At 52.5% G+C, this 18,190-nt stretch overlaps 8 protein-coding genes across 8 annotated transcripts; 5 read left to right on the top strand and 3 right to left on the bottom strand.

Moving 5' to 3' along the window:
* Positions 1-158: 158 nt before the first annotated feature.
* KD926_010785 (uncharacterized protein) lies at positions 159-1,464 on the top strand (the record flags this gene model as incomplete). Its single annotated transcript, XM_053103185.1, has 2 exons — positions 159-418; positions 624-1,464. The coding sequence occupies 2 exons, from the start codon at positions 159-161 to the stop codon at positions 1,462-1,464; spliced, it is 1,101 nt and encodes a 366-aa protein (XP_052953454.1).
* Positions 1,465-1,530: 66 nt separating this feature from the next.
* Positions 1,531-2,298, top strand: KD926_010784 (Ty1/Copia family ribonuclease HI; the record flags this gene model as incomplete). The annotated part of the gene is made up of 1 exon (XM_053103184.1): positions 1,531-2,298. The coding sequence occupies one exon, from the start codon at positions 1,531-1,533 to the stop codon at positions 2,296-2,298; it is 768 nt and encodes a 255-aa protein (XP_052953453.1).
* A 1,104-nt stretch (positions 2,299-3,402) lies between these two features.
* KD926_010783 (SUR7/PalI family protein) lies at positions 3,403-4,341 on the top strand (the record flags this gene model as incomplete). The annotated part of the gene is made up of 3 exons (XM_053103183.1): positions 3,403-3,522; positions 3,580-3,954; positions 4,042-4,341. 3 exons carry the CDS (start codon positions 3,403-3,405, stop codon positions 4,339-4,341), a joined length of 795 nt encoding a protein of 264 aa, XP_052953452.1.
* Positions 4,342-5,611: 1,270 nt separating this feature from the next.
* KD926_010782 (mannitol-1-phosphate 5-dehydrogenase) lies at positions 5,612-6,778 on the top strand (the record flags this gene model as incomplete). The annotated part of the gene is made up of 1 exon (XM_053103182.1): positions 5,612-6,778. The coding sequence occupies one exon, from the start codon at positions 5,612-5,614 to the stop codon at positions 6,776-6,778; it is 1,167 nt and encodes a 388-aa protein (XP_052953451.1).
* A 376-nt stretch (positions 6,779-7,154) lies between these two features.
* On the bottom strand, positions 7,155-8,108 carry KD926_010781 (enoyl-CoA hydratase/isomerase family protein; the record flags this gene model as incomplete). Its single annotated transcript, XM_053103181.1, has 2 exons — positions 7,155-7,777; positions 7,880-8,108. The coding sequence occupies 2 exons, from the start codon at positions 8,106-8,108 to the stop codon at positions 7,155-7,157; spliced, it is 852 nt and encodes a 283-aa protein (XP_052953450.1).
* Positions 8,109-8,576: 468 nt separating this feature from the next.
* Positions 8,577-10,183, bottom strand: adaB (chromatin-binding transcription regulator ADA2; the record flags this gene model as incomplete). Its single annotated transcript, XM_053103180.1, has 2 exons — positions 8,577-8,645; positions 8,714-10,183. The coding sequence occupies 2 exons, from the start codon at positions 10,181-10,183 to the stop codon at positions 8,577-8,579; spliced, it is 1,539 nt and encodes a 512-aa protein (XP_052953449.1).
* A 1,201-nt stretch (positions 10,184-11,384) lies between these two features.
* Positions 11,385-13,641, top strand: KD926_010779 (serine/threonine-protein kinase; the record flags this gene model as incomplete). Its single annotated transcript, XM_053103179.1, has 5 exons — positions 11,385-11,406; positions 11,505-11,648; positions 11,749-12,930; positions 13,006-13,370; positions 13,444-13,641. The coding sequence occupies 5 exons, from the start codon at positions 11,385-11,387 to the stop codon at positions 13,639-13,641; spliced, it is 1,911 nt and encodes a 636-aa protein (XP_052953448.1).
* A 1,530-nt stretch (positions 13,642-15,171) lies between these two features.
* On the bottom strand, positions 15,172-18,105 carry KD926_010778 (coatomer subunit beta'; the record flags this gene model as incomplete). Its single annotated transcript, XM_053103178.1, has 6 exons — positions 15,172-16,374; positions 16,429-17,697; positions 17,762-17,793; positions 17,858-17,879; positions 17,931-17,993; positions 18,088-18,105. 6 exons carry the CDS (start codon positions 18,103-18,105, stop codon positions 15,172-15,174), a joined length of 2,607 nt encoding a protein of 868 aa, XP_052953447.1.
* Between the last annotated feature and the right edge of the window lie 85 nt (positions 18,106-18,190).

The raw sequence follows: 18,190 nt of genomic DNA, 5'->3' as shown, positions 1-18,190 counted from the left end.
CGGGTCTGGGCCAGAAAGCAGAGTATTGAATGGGAGTTCTCGGCAGCCTACGCTCACAGTCAAAATGGAGCGGTAGAGCGCCTTTCTAGGACTATTCTGACGAAGGTCCGCGCCATATTGATTGATAGTGATCTTCCTCGAAATCTTGGGCAGAAATAATGAAAACAGTTGTTTATATTCACAATATCTCGCCCACGAGATTCAGGGAGTTGACGCCGTACGAAATTCGCACTGGAAAGAAGCCGAATGTGCAGAGCTTGCGTATAATCGGCTGTGATTGTGCTGTAACGATCCCAAGCGAGATTCGCTCACAGGAGAAGATTACGAAAATTGACACTCGCGCGTATGATGATAAACTTCTCGGGTACACCTCCCACGGAAAGCAATACGTCATCTGGATACCCTCAAAGCAAAACATGTCCGAGACGTACAATTCAATGAGGGGTCAGATCCTGACCTCTATGGGTCTCCTGATGATGATCACGAGAATTGGCGACCTCCTCCGCCAGTGGAGGCGCCGCTGCGCAACCCTCATGATGTTGAATCGGATGACTCAAAGGATGAGCTTGCAAATCCCACAATTTCTGAACCTCAAATCGTCGATTTGATCACCGGCCTGGTAGGGGACCTTCCGGTACACTGTCAGGGGTGGCCGCAGAGCATCTTCGTGAAGGCCACTCCTTCACCAGCCAATATCGCGGTGATAACGATGACATGATAGAACCCTCTTCATACCACGAAGCTATCACTTCCCCGTACAAAGAGAAGTGGTGGGATGCCATGAAGTCAGAAGTTGACGATCTTATCGAGCGCAAATCATGGACCCTTGTTGAGCTCCCCGAAGGCCGTACGGCGCTTCGCGGGCGTTGGGTCTATAAGCTCAAGATAGGCGTCGATAATCGTATTACGCGATTCAAAGCAAGGTGGGTTGCCAGAGGCTTCACCCAGCAATTCGGAGTTGATTTCTGGGATACGTTCTCGCCTACGGCGCGCCCAGCTACGGTCCGCTTGTTCTTCGCACTAGTGGCCGTGTTTGATTACGAATGCCTTCAAGGCGATATAAAGCTCGCATTCTTGCAGGGCGATTTCTTTGATGACGTAGTAATCTACGTGGAGCAGCCCAAGGGATTCGAGGACGGCACCGGGAGGGTTTGCCAATTCCTTCAGCCTCTCTACGGATTGAAGCAATCCGCGCGAGCGTGGTTTCTCACGTTTCGTATGAGAATGGAGGCGTTGGGCTTCCGCCCTACCTCAATCGACGAATGTTTCTTTATTGACGGAAAGGGAACCTTCGTGATCCTCCACGTGGATGATACACTCCTCGGCGGGCCCCATGACGCCGTCGAGGGGGTGCGAGCGGCAATTGACGGCGCATTCGACGGCGCGCAATTTGATGAGGCCGCTTATTACCTCGGAATGAAGATAGAAAGAGACCGGCCTGATCGACGGATCAAGTTGACGTAGTCTGCATACGTGCAGCGCATTCTGGACGATTTTGACCGGGATTCAAAGAAGACCTCAAGCATTCCAATGCGTGAAGGCGCTCGGTTGACCAAATCAACCTCTGGAGAGCCTAATTTCGCGCTAATGAAGCGATATCAACGTTTGCTTGGTTCGTTGATGTACGTCACGCTTCAAACAAGACCCGATACTATGTTCCCGATTGGTCAACTTATGCGATACGCCTCAAATCCTGATGACTCGCATATGAGAGAGTTGATCCACTTACTTCGATTCTTCCGCCCTACGATTGATAAAGGCATCGTATTTCAAGCGCTGCCGGAGGACGAGAATGAAGAGGATGAAGATATCCGTAGGTTTAAACGCCTCGGAGTTATACAGGGATACGTAGATGCTGATTTCGGTGGAGACGTTGATACGAGGCGATCAGCCACCGGCTATATCTTCACGCTTGCTCAAGGCCCGATTTCGTGGATTTCGAAGCTTCAATCAACAGTAAGCCTTTCAACTTGCGAGGCTGAATATACTGCAATCAGTATAGCGGGCAGAGAAGCTCTCTGGCTCGCCAGTATGCTTGAATCAATGGAATTCGGCGGCGTGAGGCCCATGAAGATATTTACGGATTCAGAACCGGCGCTGAAGCTCGCGAATAACGCTCAAAAGCACTCTCGCAGCAAACATATCGATATTCGCGTCCACTGGATTCGTGACGCCATTCAGAAAGGCGATATAGAGCTTCAATATATCTCTACGGATGAGATGATCGCTGACGCGCTCACGAAGGCTCTACTAAAGGTCAAGTTTGATCAACACGCCAAAGCGATGGGTGTTGAATAGGACCATCCTATATAGGCCTCTCGATTGCTTCATGTTGAGTTCACCCGCCGGACAGAGGGGATTTTGAATTATTAGCCACCAATTCCATGTACAAAGATGCTGTAGATAATAGAAAAGGCATGATTCATTGAAATCATACAAATGCTATTGTTTCGTAGGAAGAAACCCTCCTAGGTATTACATAACTACCCTTATAGCCCTGTGAGCAGACGGCGATATGCTCGGCATAGAGAGTGCAACCTCAAACACTCAAACATCCCACAAACTGGAATCACTAACACAAACTTCATAATCCTTACACAGTAGAAAAGAAAAGTAATGCCATATATATGAAATCCTTTACAGTTGATCCCTATTGCGAGAGTAGGCTAAATTTAGATGTCGACCGGGTCCCGAGTCCCGATATGCGGATGTTATTTCCGCAACAAGCTTTGGTGTGATATCGAGAATGAAGGGCCTCGAATAAAGTCATCAATCATAAGTCTATTTTGTAGAGATCCACGGAACTTGGAACATAGGATCAACTTGCTTTGGAGAGCATGCAGCGTGACTACTTATATCCCCAATATGCATGAACCGAGGTATGATGCAAGGGCATCCGAGCAAACTTCAACCGACACTACAGTATCTAATTAAGACATCAAACTCAAATAGCAAACTTTGAAGATCTCGAAGTGGCACTGTCTCGAGCGTCAGGACCCAGAGGCATAGCGCAAGCATACCGGAGGCTGGTCCAGGCATTCCTCAACCCGGCCGGACAGAAAACAACATTCTTTCCAAGGAACAGTAACATTCCAGTCGCTCCACTCTTCGAGGAACGGCCAATTTATCACGGAATCCTGGATAAGCAATCTGTCAGTGTGAATGTAACGCCCGTTGCGGTATTTTCTCCACGTGAGCCCAGAGCTCTGTGATGTCGATATTCTCTGCCACTTGAATTTCCGTCCCAGCCATCGTGCGGAATGAGGGGATTTTCACTGAGAAAAAAGTATACGTAGAGGGGGTTGTCTAACATTATCCTCGTAGAAGATTTTGCTCTGATGTGAAATTAGGTTTTCGAAGGTTATCTCCCCTAACAGATTAGGACAGATCAGCGATTGCAAAATGGGCTGTTTGATCGGGTTGTTACCTACGATAGCTGCATTTGCGGCATTTATTCTGAGCATACTATGCCTCTTCGCCGGAACGCAGACAAATTTGCTGACATCGTCCGACATACTGACGGTTTGTGGACCTTCTAAAGCGGTACAGTACTTTGAAAGGCGGCTGACGGGATGATAGCTGTATACACCCAACATTGGCAATGGGGCCGGAGCCCACGACTTCTATTCAATACATGTGATGTCTTACTGCGAGGGGTTCCTAGACTCGAAGGAGAAGAAGAACCTGACGGGATGTTCCAAACGCTCGATGCTGTTCTCCTTCGACCCGTCGGAGGTACTACTGGAAGAGACCGGGAATACCACATCGCTCACCAGGCTAGGATGGCCCGACGCCATCAGCGAAGATTTCCGAGCGTTTAGGCTCACCCACCAAAGTCTGGGGGTGTTATACTGCATGGGAGTGGGACTGGCAGGGTTAGCGATCCTGGAGAGATTATTTTTTATGCTTTCCCGAAAGACGCGACAGTCGGTGATAGAGTTGGCATCGCTGTTGGTAAGTTCGACTGGAGACTATGACGTCGACGATTAGGAGACAAAACTGATGCCTTGTTTTCTGTTTTCTCTTTTTTAATTCACACAGACCGGGTTTATCATGATTAGCATCGCCTCGATCGTCGCGACAGTGATCATGTTTCAATTTGTGAACCTCGTCAATTACCACGGGGAGGCCTCGGACGTGACCGCCCAGTACGGCCGGACATTGTTGGCCATGAGCTGGGCCGCGGCCGGATTGTTGCTGGTCGGGAGCGTCGCGAGTCTGGCCATGGTTCAAGTTGATCGAGGCCGAGCCGAAGAGGAGCCCTCGTCACCACCTCCACGGTCGGACACACCTAAATCAGAGATGGGCGCCGACACGGAGTCGGTCAAGTCGAAGGAGTAAAAAAGGGGTCTCGGAATGAAACAGAAGGGGACCGAAATGCTCCTACGGAAGTGCAGAGAAGGGGGTAGAAATGCCCCGAAGAGCCGAGACCAGGGGGGTGGAACAAGACCGGGGGAATTATTGGATGCAAATAGGGAAAAGCCAACGGGCAAATAGTGAATACTCCATAGGTAATAGAATGATAGACCCACCGAGATTGGAATGAATGATGGCATACGTAGTCGACGATATCGTCGCCCTCTCTCTTTTCCCGAACTCTCGGCCCCGTTATTCTGACTTCATAGGTATAAGCGATCAAGTCACCAACCCTGACCCCGAGAGCACTCCAGACTTCTTGCAAGACCCGGGGAAGAGATAACGTCGTCGTCAAGAACGAAGGGGTCAAAAACTGGGTCAACCGGGAAGTCGACGTCAGGAGTGGAGTTCAGGCGAGGCCGCCATCAAATGACGAAACCGCATTGCCCGTCGGTCGCACATAAAGATCGCGACTACACTGCTAGAGTCCGACGGGTGGAGACGACCATGTTATCATAATGATGATGGCAATGATGATGATTTCGACCCGGAGTCCCGTACAAACTGTGTAGTGCAGGTATTCGTAGAGTCGTATCACACAAACAATCACCCTGTCTGCAACTGCAACCGCAACTGACATCTGCACAACAATCGGCAGACGCGGCCGAGTTTCCGGCTGCATCACGATACTTGAGGCGCGGAACGAACCGGATTGAACAGTGGCTTGTTGCCATTCAATCATGGGCCAACATCTTGTGATTCTGGCTCAGTCGCTTTTCCCGGACGACAGATGGCCGGTCCACTCGTATCCAGCGAAATCTTCCATTATTGGGTGCCTGGAGGACGCCAGTAAAATCCCCAGACCATTAGCAAATCACCGTGTCTTCCCTGGCGTGCCCAATCAGCGACAATCCGAAGTGGTTCCAGTGCGCAACCCAAGTCTGTAGCAGGGAAGGGAAAGGAAAGTCACGATAGTTTTGGCGGCCGAAGCCCCTCCCCCACTTGGCCCTCATCGTCGTCCCTTCCGGTTTCTGCCTTCGTCTTTCCCCCTCTCTTTGTGTCACCCTCATATAAACCCCCTCTTCCTCCCTCCCTCTCGCTCTTTTATTTCCTCTTCCTTCTTCAACTTCCATTCTCCAACCATCTTCTCTTCAACTTTCATCTATCTCAGAACCTCTCTTGGCTCTTCTTACTACTCTCTATCCTCTTCCCATCTACTTGACTCTACTATCCTACCATCCTCACCATATCAACCATGGCGAAGAAGGCTGTTCAGTTTGGTGGTGGTAACATCGGTCGTGGCTTCGTTGCTGAATTCCTTCACACTGCGGGCTACGAAGTGGTCTTTGTTGATGTCGTCGACAGCGTTATCAACGCCTTGAACGAGTCCGACTCCTACAGCGTGACGGAGATCAGCGAAGACGGCGAAGTTACCAAGACCATCACCAACTACCGCGCTATCAACTCCAAGACCAACGAGAGTGACGTCGTGCAGGAGATTGCCACCGCCGACGTGGTCACTTGCGCCGTTGGCCCTAACATCCTGAAGTTCATCGCTCCCGTCATTGCTAAGGGTATCGATGCTCGCACTGAATCCAAGCCCTTGGCAGTCATCGCCTGCGAAAATGCCATCGGTGCCACGGATACTCTGCACGGCTTCATCAAGGAAAAGACCAACCCGGACCGTGTCTCCTCTCTATACGACCGCGCTCAGTTCGCCAACTCGGCCATCGACCGTATTGTCCCCAACCAGCCTGCCGACAGTGGCCTGAACGTGCGCATCGAGAAGTTCTACGAATGGGTGGTCGAGAAGACTCCATTCGGCGAGACTGGTCACCCCGAGATCCCGGCCATCCACTGGGTCGACAACCTGGAGCCTTACATCGAACGCAAGCTCTTTACCGTCAACACCGGTCACGCCACCACTGCCTACTACGGCTACGCCCGCGGAAAGAAGACTATCGCCGAGTCCCTGAACGATAACGAGATCCGCGACATTGTGCACAAGGTTCTGGACGAGACCGCGTCGCTGATCGTGGCCAAGCATGGCATCCCCGAACAGGAGCAGAAGGAATACGTCAACAAGATCGTCAGCCGCATCAGCAACCCTTACCTCGAAGACCAGGTGGAGCGTGTCGGCCGTGCCCCCGTGCGCAAGCTTTCCCGCAAGGAACGGTTCATCGGCCCTGCATCGCAACTCGCCGAGCGTGGCATGCAGTTTGAGAACCTGTTGGATGCTGCCCAGATGGCGCTCCGCTTCCAGAATGTCCCCGGCGATGAGGAAAGTGTCGAGCTGGCTCACGTTCTCGCGGAAAACAAGGCCGACGGCGCCACCACCCAGCTTACTGGCTTGGAAGAAGATCACCCTCTGTACTCCCATGTGCTGAAACGAGTGAGCCAAGTTCAGCAGGAGGCCAAATAAGCGAGATGCATGTTTGGTCAACCGCCTCGCATTGTCGTACTTCTTCCTTGGCATGGAAAGCACATTGCCCTCTTGGCTCGGTGCCTTTCTCTCGCTCGAGTACAACAGCATAGATCCGACCTGTCCCCGCGACAATGGAGGCGACGTTGAACTGGTTGAACCGCAGGACGGGACTCACACCGCATGGGAAACGGCGAAAATCGGGTTGGACGGAGCATATGGGATCTCAGAATAGCATTTTTTATGTAATGTCGACTTAGATGCAGGACAGCTGAGTCTAATGAATCAACGAGTATGAAATATTCATCTGATACGTCCCGCGTATTATGTGCCTTGTAGATCTTCCATAGTCAGACTGTAGATATCGAACACCCCATCACAGCTTGCTATCCAGCCAGACGGGCTTCCTCTTCTCCACAAACGCCCTCAATCCCTCCTTGATATTCTCCCCTTCATTCAACTTCTTCGACCACCCTTCCACCAACAACCGACTGCCTTCTTCCGCGCCTACTCCCTCCCACCCCAACTTCACTCCCTCCCGACTCACAATCACCGCGTCGGGACTATTCCCAGCAATTTGCCTCGCCACCTCCAGCGTCCTCCCCACCACATCCCCTCCCTTCGCAACATCCACCACCTCATTCACAAACCCCCACCGCTCCGCCTCCTCCGCCGACACCCTCCGCCCCGTCAACACCATCGCCATCGCCCGCTGCCGTCCCACCGTTCGTACCAGTCTCGGCAACGCCCCCGCGATCGCAACCACCCCGCGCTGCACCTCCGGGAACCCGAAAAACGATGCGCTGCTGGCGATCACCAGGTCGGCGTTTATGATCATCTCGCAGCCGCCGCCAAGGCAGAGGCCGTTGACGGCACATAGGATGGGCTTTTTGCCGGAGCGGCGCGAGAGACCGCCGAAGCCCGTTGAGGGTTGGTGAGGGGAGCGTCTTCTGGGTTGTGTGGGCTGGGATTGGGAGGGGGATTGATTTGAGTTCCATTCTGTTAAGGGGGTTAGTTTCCGGGTAACCTTCTATAGAAAGGCAGATGGAAAGGGAGGGGCAGGGAATGGGTGGTGTGGAAGCTAGGTATGTAGGTACCTACCCTTTAGATCTGCGCCGGCACAAAACGCCCTCCCTTCACCGGTCAGCACTCCGACTCGGATACTTGGCTCTTCGTCCATCCATTCCCACACGGCGTGGAGTTCCTCGTGGCCGACACCGTTGATGCAGTTCAGGTCGCGTGGCCGGGCTAGCGTGACGAGGAGGACGTGCGGGGCGGGGAAGCTGAGACGAGAGTATTGGAGTTCGGGAGGGGGAGTTTGGAATGCCATTTCGATATGTCTGGTTTATATATTGGGGGTATGGTTTCTTTGTTAAATGGTTGTTAGGCTTCGTTTGAGGGAGGGATTGATTTAGGGAGAGGAGATGATGGTTATAAGGAACGAGAGTAGGTTGGATGGACATGCCGAGGCCCGAGTGCGGAGAACTTGCGATTAGTTATGTGGGGATTTGGCCGGCCTTAGTTGCCTTTAGGTGCATGTCACGGACTACTTTTATGGAACGACAAGATAATGGGTGGAATATACACAGTACAGTGGCATTGGAAGGCTGGCATAGGTAATAAAAAAAAATCAATATCAATAATAGAGTAAACCTCGCTGGTGCAAAGTGGTTACGTATCTATCCGCATAACCAGCCCATGCCCGCTCAACGCCCCAACTCCTTCCCTTCTTGAAAGGTTGATAGATGGATTTCAATCCCTGAATATAAAGGTTCGTCCTGTTCGGTCCATCGCTCTTCTAAGCCTTGTTGATCCAGCCACTGTGCACCATAAAATCGTAAATTCGACTCGTTTTCGTTCCGTCAATCTATAGAATGTTGTTAGCAGGTTTCTTTGTTACCATGTACACACACATAGAGAGAGAGCGTGTCATACCTTGCAAATAGTTCGCGCATCCTTCTTCTTCAAACTGCCCCCCTGTTTCATAGCCTCCTTTAATAGAGTCTCCTTGATCACGAGGTACGGTTTCGGCTGGATGTGAAGCACATTGCACACCTCGACCTCTTCCTTGGTCAGTAAGTGGAGATCGGGTGCGCCGTCGTTCTCCAGCTTCCAGGGGATGATTCCGTTGAGCGGTTGCACGACAAACTTGGTCTTGGCGGGCTGCGTCGACGGGAGTCCGTCCGGTCCGCTGGCGAAGGCCCGATCAAAGTCATTGAGCGGTTGGCTGACGAGCTCGGGCGGCTTGGGTGCGCTGGAGGCCTTTTGCAGGCGCAACGGAAGTTCGGGCGTGGTCAACTGGCTGGCGGCCGAGGGTTGCTCGGTGATTTGCGACTGCTTCGGGCGGTTGCTGGCAAACCGATCGAACGATCCCTGAGGCGCCATTTTCTGCTGGCGAGATTGCTTTTCTTGTTCGTATTTCTCTCCGCCCTTGAGGTCACCGATGCCCATTTGTCGCCATTCTTGTAGCTGCGTGATGGCCAGTCGTAGATTATGTTCGTATTCTAAACCCTTGTTAAATTCCTCGAAATCATCGTGGTTCATCATCCGCGCAAACGGTTTCCCCTTGTTCAAAAGGTCCCGCTCTTCTTTCGTGCGTTTCTTCTCCAACGCCGTGTTCTTCCGGTACTCGAGGAGAGTGTGTTCAAAGAGAATTTTCTTGCGCTCCGTCCGCGCGGTCAGCCGGGAGTTGTAGATATCCACCACCGTCATCTTCAGCTCCATCTCGGCATCGAGCTCTCCGTTGGTCGTTTCTCCTGCACCAGGCTCGAATGCCATGTGTTGTACTGCCTCTTCGGCATCGTTCAAGAACTCCGTTTCGAACTCCAATCGTCCCGGCATGTAGCCTTGCACTTCGTGGCAGGCCGGTACACTGGCCGTCGGTTTTTGCTTCGGCGTGGTGGGCGGCGCCGCCTTGGCCGCGTCCTTGCGCTCCTCGATGCGGCGCTTCTTCCGCGCCTGGAAATCCTCCTTGGGAATCGAGTCGGACAGTCGTGTATCCTCCGGGTCGGCGCGTTCGGGGAGCGGGAAATTGGGGCTGTCCACGTAGGTGCCGAGATAGTGATCCCGGACCTCCTCCTTCGTCCGATACCCACCGATGTGATCCGCAATATCCGCCCAGGACCCTAGTCCGTAGATATCGGCGCCCTCCAAAAGCAACAGCTCCTCGTCCGCACCCCAGTCCTCGTCAAAGATGGGCACCGAGTTCTGTTCGATCACCTGGTACCGATGTGTCGACGGGTCGTGGTTCTTCGACTTCTCTCCGGCAGAGAAACAGGGAACGCAAAGGTCGTATTCATGGCAGGCGGGGTCGGCGCAGGAAACGCGCACCTGATCGAACAGACGGTCAGACATGTCTGACTTCCAGACGTTCCGGACGCAGCCATCCGCGAAGCGACGCGGCATCCGGTAGAAGTGAAAAAAGATTCTGTTCACTTACCGTCGACGTTACATCCACCGAGCAGATATCACAATGGTATTTCGTCCCTGCCTCTGTGCCGCGCGAGGCGGTCTTCTTTCGAATTACACCCATCGGTCGCGGGGCCCTTTCATCCTCCACTAGATCCTGAGCCGTTTCGAACACACGTGAAGCCCTCCAGAAAAGGCAGAGGGCTATCTATAGAGGGATCGGACCGAAAGGGGTTATGCGCGGGAAAGGGTGAGCTCGGTGAGCCGGGAAAGAAAGGTGTGCGAGAGAGCGAAAACAAGGGGATGCAGTCTCCGCAATCGGGTGGGGATTTGCCAAGATAATGACAGGTCGATCGATCGGCAGCAAATCAGGGGAGGAGGGGAAATGAGATGAAAAGGAGAAAGCCGAATGGGTCCCGACAAGAGTTGCGCTGATTGAGTTTTGCTGTTGAGAGATTGAACGATGAAGTCGCAGGTAGCTTCGGTAGATAGCGGTATCGCCAGTTCCCGACGGGGAGCAGTGCGGCCTGGGGCAGAGACACCGGGCGGTGGCTGAGCGGTCGGGGAGGGCGCTGACATAAGCGGCCGTGCACCGCCCCAGGGGGGATTGCCGCCCGGAAAGTCAGGCATCTAGGTGTCGAGGCATCCAGGCACGCAGGCAGCGACGTTCCTGACCCAATCACAGCGGCGGGTTCAGCCCCCTCTTCGGCCGCCTTCTTTTCCCCTCTTCAGCCTCTGTTTGTTCGTCTTATCTCCCTCTTTCTCTCTCTCTCTCTCTTCCTTTCTCTCTTACTTTGTCTGGCTTCTGCCTCTCTCTTTCTCTCTCTCTCTCTGCTCTCCCTACCTCTCTTCTCGCTCTTTCTCCATCCTCAGCCTGGGTTCCCGCTTTGACCCTGGTTGTCCCCCCTCCCCTTGTGTCCGTCCGTCTGTGTGTTGCTGACCGCTGTGGCTGTGGCGGCCCTGCATTTCTGTAACGGCACTTGGTGATTTCCACCTTACCTTCTGGGGTTAACCAAATCATTCCTTGTCGTTTCTTTTTCTATCATTCATCCTCTCTTACCCTCTCTCTTTGTCTTTCTCCCCCCATCCCCCCTTTTCTATCTCCTTTCCTTTCCTTTGATATTCCTAGCCTGAAACCCGTTGATACTTCCGCCCGTCCACGACCGCCCCCCTAACGACCCCCAAACCCGCCGCCGTTATGTCGTGGAAACTCACCAAAAGTATGTTCAGTTGGTCTTCCCCTCCTCCCTCAGTACCAATACGATGGACATCAAGTCCTTCGGTCGTGTGGACTACTAACCCGTTCTGTCTTTTGTAGAATTGAAGGAAACTCACCTGGCCCCTTTGACCCAAACTTTCGCGCGATCCTCCTCCACATCAACCATCAAGGGTGAATCGGGCGAGGAGACTCCGGTGACCCCTCAACCCACAAATGCCTCACCCGCCAGCTCCAATGGAATAAGTACGTTTTCTAATGAATCCGGTCTCTCCTACTTTCTTTTCTTCATTTTCCTTTCCCCGTCGGAAATGACAGCCGGCCATGTTCTAACATGTGATGCAAGGTGCCTCGGAATCCCTCGTTTCCCCTCCGGTGGCCCCCGTCAAGCCCGGTATCTTGATTGTCACCTTGCATGAAGGTCAGGGTTTCGCCTTATCACCACACTACCAGCAGATCTTCAACTCGCATTTCCAAAACAACAATGGCTATGGCATGCGCCCAAGCTCTTCATCTTCCCACTCCACTCAGGGGCAGGCCGCGTCGTTCGTACAAAGCGCCCGCCCGCAGTCGACCAGCGGGGGTATCAATGCCGCCCCTACGATCCACGGCCGATACTCCACTAAATACCTCCCGTACGCCCTGCTCGATTTCGAAAAGAACCAGGTTTTCGTGGATGCCGTCTCGGGGACTCCGGAGAACCCCCTCTGGGCCGGAGACAACACCGCTTTCAAGTTCGATGTGTCACGTAAGACGGAATTGAACGTGCAGTTGTATCTACGAAACCCCGCGGCTCGGCCTGGTGCTGGTCGGAGTGAGGATATCTTCCTCGGAGCGGTCAAGGTGCACCCTCGTTTCGAGGAAACTCAGCCCTTTGTGGAGGACCCCAAGCTCAGCAAGAAAGACAACCAAAAAGCGGCCGCAGCCCATACGGAGCAGGAACGCCATCTGGGTCAACTCGGGGCTGAATGGCTGGACCTCCAGTTCGGAACCGGCTCAATCAGGGTCGGCGTCTCCTTCGTAGAGAACAAGCAACGCAGTCTGAAGCTGGAGGATTTCGATCTGCTGAAGGTCGTGGGTAAAGGTAGCTTCGGCAAAGTCATGCAGGTCATGAAGAAGGACACGGGCCGTATCTACGCCCTCAAAACTATCCGCAAGGCTCACATCATCTCGCGATCCGAAGTCACACACACTCTTGCCGAGAGGTCGGTGCTTGCTCAGATCAACAACCCTTTTATCGTCCCCCTGAAATTCTCCTTCCAATCTCCCGAGAAACTCTACCTGGTCCTCGCCTTTGTCAACGGTGGTGAACTGTTCCACCATCTCCAACGGGAGCAACGCTTCGACATTAACCGCGCTCGATTCTACACCGCCGAACTTCTTTGTGCACTGGAGTGTTTGCATGGCTTCAAGGTCATTTACCGTGATCTCAAACCCGAAAACATCCTTTTAGATTACACCGGACATATCGCCCTTTGCGATTTCGGTCTGTGCAAGTTGGATATGAAGGATGAGGATAGAACGAACAGTAAGCCAATGCCCTGCCCCATTATTTAACTCGAAGGTTATCGGTCCCCAGCGCATCTGCTAACTCTGTTCACAGCGTTCTGCGGAACTCCTGAGTATCTTGCTCCTGAATTGTTGCTTGGAAATGGCTACACAAAATCCGTCGACTGGTGGACGCTGGGTGTCCTCCTTTACGAGATGCTGACGGGTCTTCCGCCGTTCTACGACGAGAACACCAACGACATGTACAGAAAGATTCTGCAGGAGCCTTTGACTTTCCCTAGCAGCGATGTCGTTCCTCCAGCAGCTCGAGATCTTCTGACAAGACTTCTTGACCGTGACCCGCAGCGTCGACTGGGTGCCAACGGTGCCGCGGAAATCAAGTCGCATCATTTCTTTGCAAACATCGATTGGCGCAAGCTTCTCCAGAGAAAGTATGAGCCGAGCTTCCGGCCGAATGTGGTATGTTAAAAACCTATTCCCTTCTCAATCCCTGTATTCCAGTGATCTTGGTCCTAACCGTTTCCCTTTTCAGTTGGACGCTCGTGATACGGCAAACTTTGATCGCGAATTCACGCAAGAGGCTCCCCAGGACTCCTACGTCGACGGACCGGTCTTGTCTCAGACTATGCAGCAACAATTCGAGGGCTGGTCTTACAATCGGCCGGTTGCGGGTCTGGGAGATGCCGGCGGCAGTGTCAAGGATCCGTCTTTCGGCAGCATTCCCGAGTAGATCGGCGACTTCTTGCATCACGTTGGCCAGTTTCCTTTTATCAGAAACGCAATGGTTCCGAAATACACAGAAATTGTTTGCAACGATTTTTCTTCGAGTTAAGCATTTGCTCTTGCATGTCCTGCTGCGTAGCCCGAACCTTTTTGTTTCCCTCCTGTTTCCTCCTTTCCTAGCGCAAGGAGTCCACGGGCATCATTGTTGGAATCCCTTGTTTGTTATGCGGCAGTGATCTCAACTGAGCGCTTTATGTCAGTTCTACCTTTCGTCTGTTGCATTTCAGGTACAATCAAGGCAGGTCGAAACCGATCCGGTTATCAATTTCGTTTTTATGCGGCTCTCGACCATCCGGTCATTACATTTTCGGGCTCTGTTACTCGATTCTTCAGTGAAGGTATCCCATGAAAAGGCACCCATGAAGCCAATTTCTACCCTTCACCCCTTTTTGCACTCTAGTTTGTGTTATATTGGAGAGCCGGCCCATCTTCCTCTCTTGCGCGACTTTCGTACATTGATCAGCTGGTCCGATCTTTCATCTCCCTCCCATCCCTTCAGGTGAATGACTCTTTTCGCCTGGCGAGCATTCGAATATAGATTGATTTAGCATCGAACTTCTCTATACAACGGGTCCCTTTTGAAGAACCCCTTTTTCCTCTCCAAATTTCGTTGATGTTCTTCCGGGTGAATTTATTCTTAGCATTGCTCCAGAGATCCATCTTTTATGGCGGTGTTGATCGACGTGACTGGTTCATAGACAACAGAAAATGCTATATTTCTTCTCAATTCGAACGGTGGATGCTTCATTCACTCTTTTATTGTGTTGCAGGTCACTAGCTAGATGACCTGAGGCAACCATTCTCGGATGTGAGCCCACGTGCCTAGTCCCTTTGTCTCGTAGAATCAGAGTCACCTCCAACCTCCAACCGTTCCAACATCACGAGCGCCCATCTTTATCGCTTCCTTTGCTCATGTATCAGCCGGATCCTGTTACTGGCACATAGACTCTGCGATCTTTCTTTGGAGTCGAACGACGCTATCAAAGGTCATGGTTATTCTTACTTGGTATATGGCAATCAGATCACAAATGTTACCCTCTGGTGGTTTATTGGGACATAGTAGTCGAAAGCTGATCGCGTTTTCATGGAATCTAGAATAATGTGATTGATTTCTTGGAGACAAAGATGCTAGGTAGACGGGATAGATACTCGCGACGGACGAAAGGAGAATTCAGATATAAAACATGTGTTTATGATCATTGCAAACACGAATGAAATCGAAAATAGGAAAAGGTAGTATGATAAATAGACACAAAACAACTCTAAAAAATAGTAGTTACGTTAAAAGGTAAAAAATAAAGATATCTCTGCCTCAGGCCATCAGAAAAAAACAAAACTCTGTCAAGTTACATAGCTTTCTTTTTGATTCGTTTCATCCTCCCCTTTCACTCCAAGCTTTCGTCTCAAGTTCCATTGACTGATTGATTGCCTGTCTTCCTCTCCATGACCCACGTCTTTCGTTCGCTCATGTTCACGCTCATGCCTCGGTCTCGGCCTCAGCCTCAGCCTCAGCCTTGGGTTCCGTCTCAGCAGCCACCTCGGGTGCTCCGTTCTCAGCGGTCTTGGACTGCTCCTCCTCGGGTCCATCGACGTCGATCAAGGATTCCGACGACGGGGGCTCGGGAGCAACGCCCTCCTTCTCTAGACGGATGTATTCGTCCCACTCGGGGAAGAGATCGTCGTCCGTCGTGGTGTCGGAGCCACCGGGGGGAACACCGATAAGGCGAGCGATCTTGGTCTTGCCGGTCTGTTCGAGCGACTCCTTCCACTGGGTGACGAGCTGAGGAGCCCGCGAGGGCTTGTAAGTCTGAGCGAAGAGAACAGCTTCGGCGATCCGGCTGGTGCGCACAAGAAGGTCGATGCAGCCGTCGACGTCGCCGAGGGACCAGAGGGTGGAGAAGGAAACGTTGTGCAGGCCCGCCTCGGAGGCCGACTCGGCCAGCTTACGGAGACCTTCTTTGTTGCCGCTGGCGGTGTACAGGAGAAGCAGGGAGCCAAAGTCCTTGGCGTTGGTGAAGCATTCCTGGGCCAGGGCGAGGTTCCAACCCGACATGGCGGTGTCACCGACGATCTTCCACTTGTGCTCGACATTGGCGTCTCGCGCGATCTCGAGGGCAATGTCCAAATTGTTGAGGGCTAGGGAGAGGTCAAAGCGGTGCTCTTGGTCCGTGGCGACCTCCAGGGCCATCTCCTTGTACCCTTGTCCCTCAAGGAAACGGGCAACCTTGTTCATCTGGTCCTGGGGCACGTCCTGCAGCAGCTCCGCGGCCAGATCCATGTCGCCACGCAGCACCACCGTCTGGTATTCAACCATGCTGAGGGAGAGACCGAACGAAACAACGTTGACATCCTTGTCGGCAAGGTAGACCCGGCCATCCCGAGGCAAGTAGCCGAGGACGTACATCCCTTGATCGAAGTGAGAGATTGTGTAGGTCTGGTCACCAACAAGGTAGTTCAGGCGGTTCGTCGAATTGGTGTAGATGAAGCAATCCCCAACCCATTGACCGGTTCTGACGGACTCGTTGACATCAGTCACAACTTCGAAAGCCGACTCGACACCGTCCTCATCGGCCTCGCCTTCGTTCATGCCATTGACGTAGTTCTCTCTCGAGAACCGGAGCACGTAGAAGCTGTCCTCACAAGCAAGGGTGACCAGTTCACCAGACTCCGACCAGTAAACCTAGATATTTTGTAAGTAATATTCACAGGCGATCAGCAGTCAGAAAGTGCTTACAGCTTTCGGTTCAACTTCGATACGTCGGACCAGGTTTCCAGTTTCCCAATCGAACATGCCAATACCCCCTTGTCCCTTAACACCGAGAAGGACACCGTCGGTAAGGCCTTCGGCCTGGAAGCCGACATCAAGGCCACCGCTGACCTCCTTGAAGTTTTTGAAGATCTTGACACTAGTGGATGACTCCCGGATGGCGTAATCGTTGCTGTTGTCCTTCGATCCCCACGCGAAGTCCAGGGCTTGCCCGAAGGCCTTGTTTCTCCATGCGAGGGCAGTGTAGATGATGTACTCGCCATCGCCACAAACAGAAACAAATCGTCCGTTAGGAGAGTGTGACAGCGTCTGTGGGTAGACCTCGCAGGAGCCCAAGTCCTTGATCGGTAGCGAGATGGGTGCGCCATCCTTAATGCTAGCATCACCTCCCTTGATGACCGTGGAGACAACTTCGTTGTGTCTCGCCCAGATAACCTTTCCTGATCCGTCCATGGATACCGCGGGCTCCTCTCGACCCATCTTCACAACCACTGCACCGTCGTCGAAACCCATCGCGATACCCTGCTTACCACGCTGGTAAGAGATACACCAGGCTCTTTCGAGACCATAGCTTAGCGATTGTTCCAGTCGGTATGTGTTGGCATGCCAGATCTTAATGGTCCCATCCTCGGATCCTGAAATGATTACCGGCAACTCCGGATGGTAACAAGCGAACGAAACGTTGCTCGTGTGGCCCTCCAAGGTCGCAATCAACGCTTTCGTCGTATAGTCCCATACTTTAACCGTGCGATCATCGGATGTTGTGAGGAGGTATGGTTTATCGGCCTGCGGGTAGTAGTCGACATGGTTGACGCCCTTAGTCTCGTGGGCTTCGAGGGTAGAGTTGGGGTGCGGGGAGCCCAGACTCCAGATCTTGACGGTCCGATCCAAACAAGCGGAAGCGAATGTGTTTGTATCCTTGGGGTTGATGGACAATCCCATCACGTAGTGGCTGTGTCCCTCAAATACCTGGACGCATTTCCAGTTCTTCTCCCAGTCCCACAATTTGATTGTCATGTCATCGGAGGCGGTAAGAACGAAGGGTTGAGTAGGATGGACTGCGATCGAACGAATGTAGTCGGGATGGGCCTCGAAGGAAGCGATCTTCTCGGAGGTGTTGTAGTTGTAGATGCGCAGCTGGAAGTCATCCGAACCGCAAACAATCCAGTTTTTGCGGGCAATAAAGCGACCAGCTCGTACGGGGACATCGGTGAGCTCGAATGTTTTGATTATGGACTATAAGAGAAGGGAGGTTCATCAGTCGCACGTTCTCGCTGGTAATGTTGCTTATCGAACTCACCTGGGACTCGTAAGACCAGATGTAAACGTGACCTGTTTATATTCCGAATTAGCGCATTCAATGGGGCAGACGTCGGCGCAGCGTCGCTCTACGCACCGCTATACAGAGTGGTCAAGATCTAGTATCTAATTAGCAAGGAAAGAAAATTCATGACGATACAATCACTTACCCATGGCTCCGTAGGATGGAAATCGATGCCCTTTACCCGCTCGGAGCGGGCAAAGAGTTGTCTCTGTTAAATCGCAATTCTGGTTAGCCACAGGACCCCGACCAGCCAATTCCAGCCATGTTCCGTCTGATTTTCCGCCTCTGACAGGATCGCATACCTTGACGTCCAATTTCATGGTGTAGTAGAAAGGAGAATCGCGACGCTGTGCGGGTTCGGGAGACGGCCTATGAGAAGGAGGGGAAACCAGGCCTCGAGCCGAT

Source organism: Aspergillus affinis, assembly GCF_023601865.1.
Source record: "Aspergillus affinis strain CMG 70 chromosome Unknown NODE_86_length_164826_cov_86_211346, whole genome shotgun sequence".
Taxonomy (NCBI): domain Eukaryota; kingdom Fungi; phylum Ascomycota; class Eurotiomycetes; order Eurotiales; family Aspergillaceae; genus Aspergillus; species Aspergillus affinis.
Note: the sequence above shows the minus strand (reverse complement) of the source record. Positions and strands in the feature narration are given on the sequence as shown.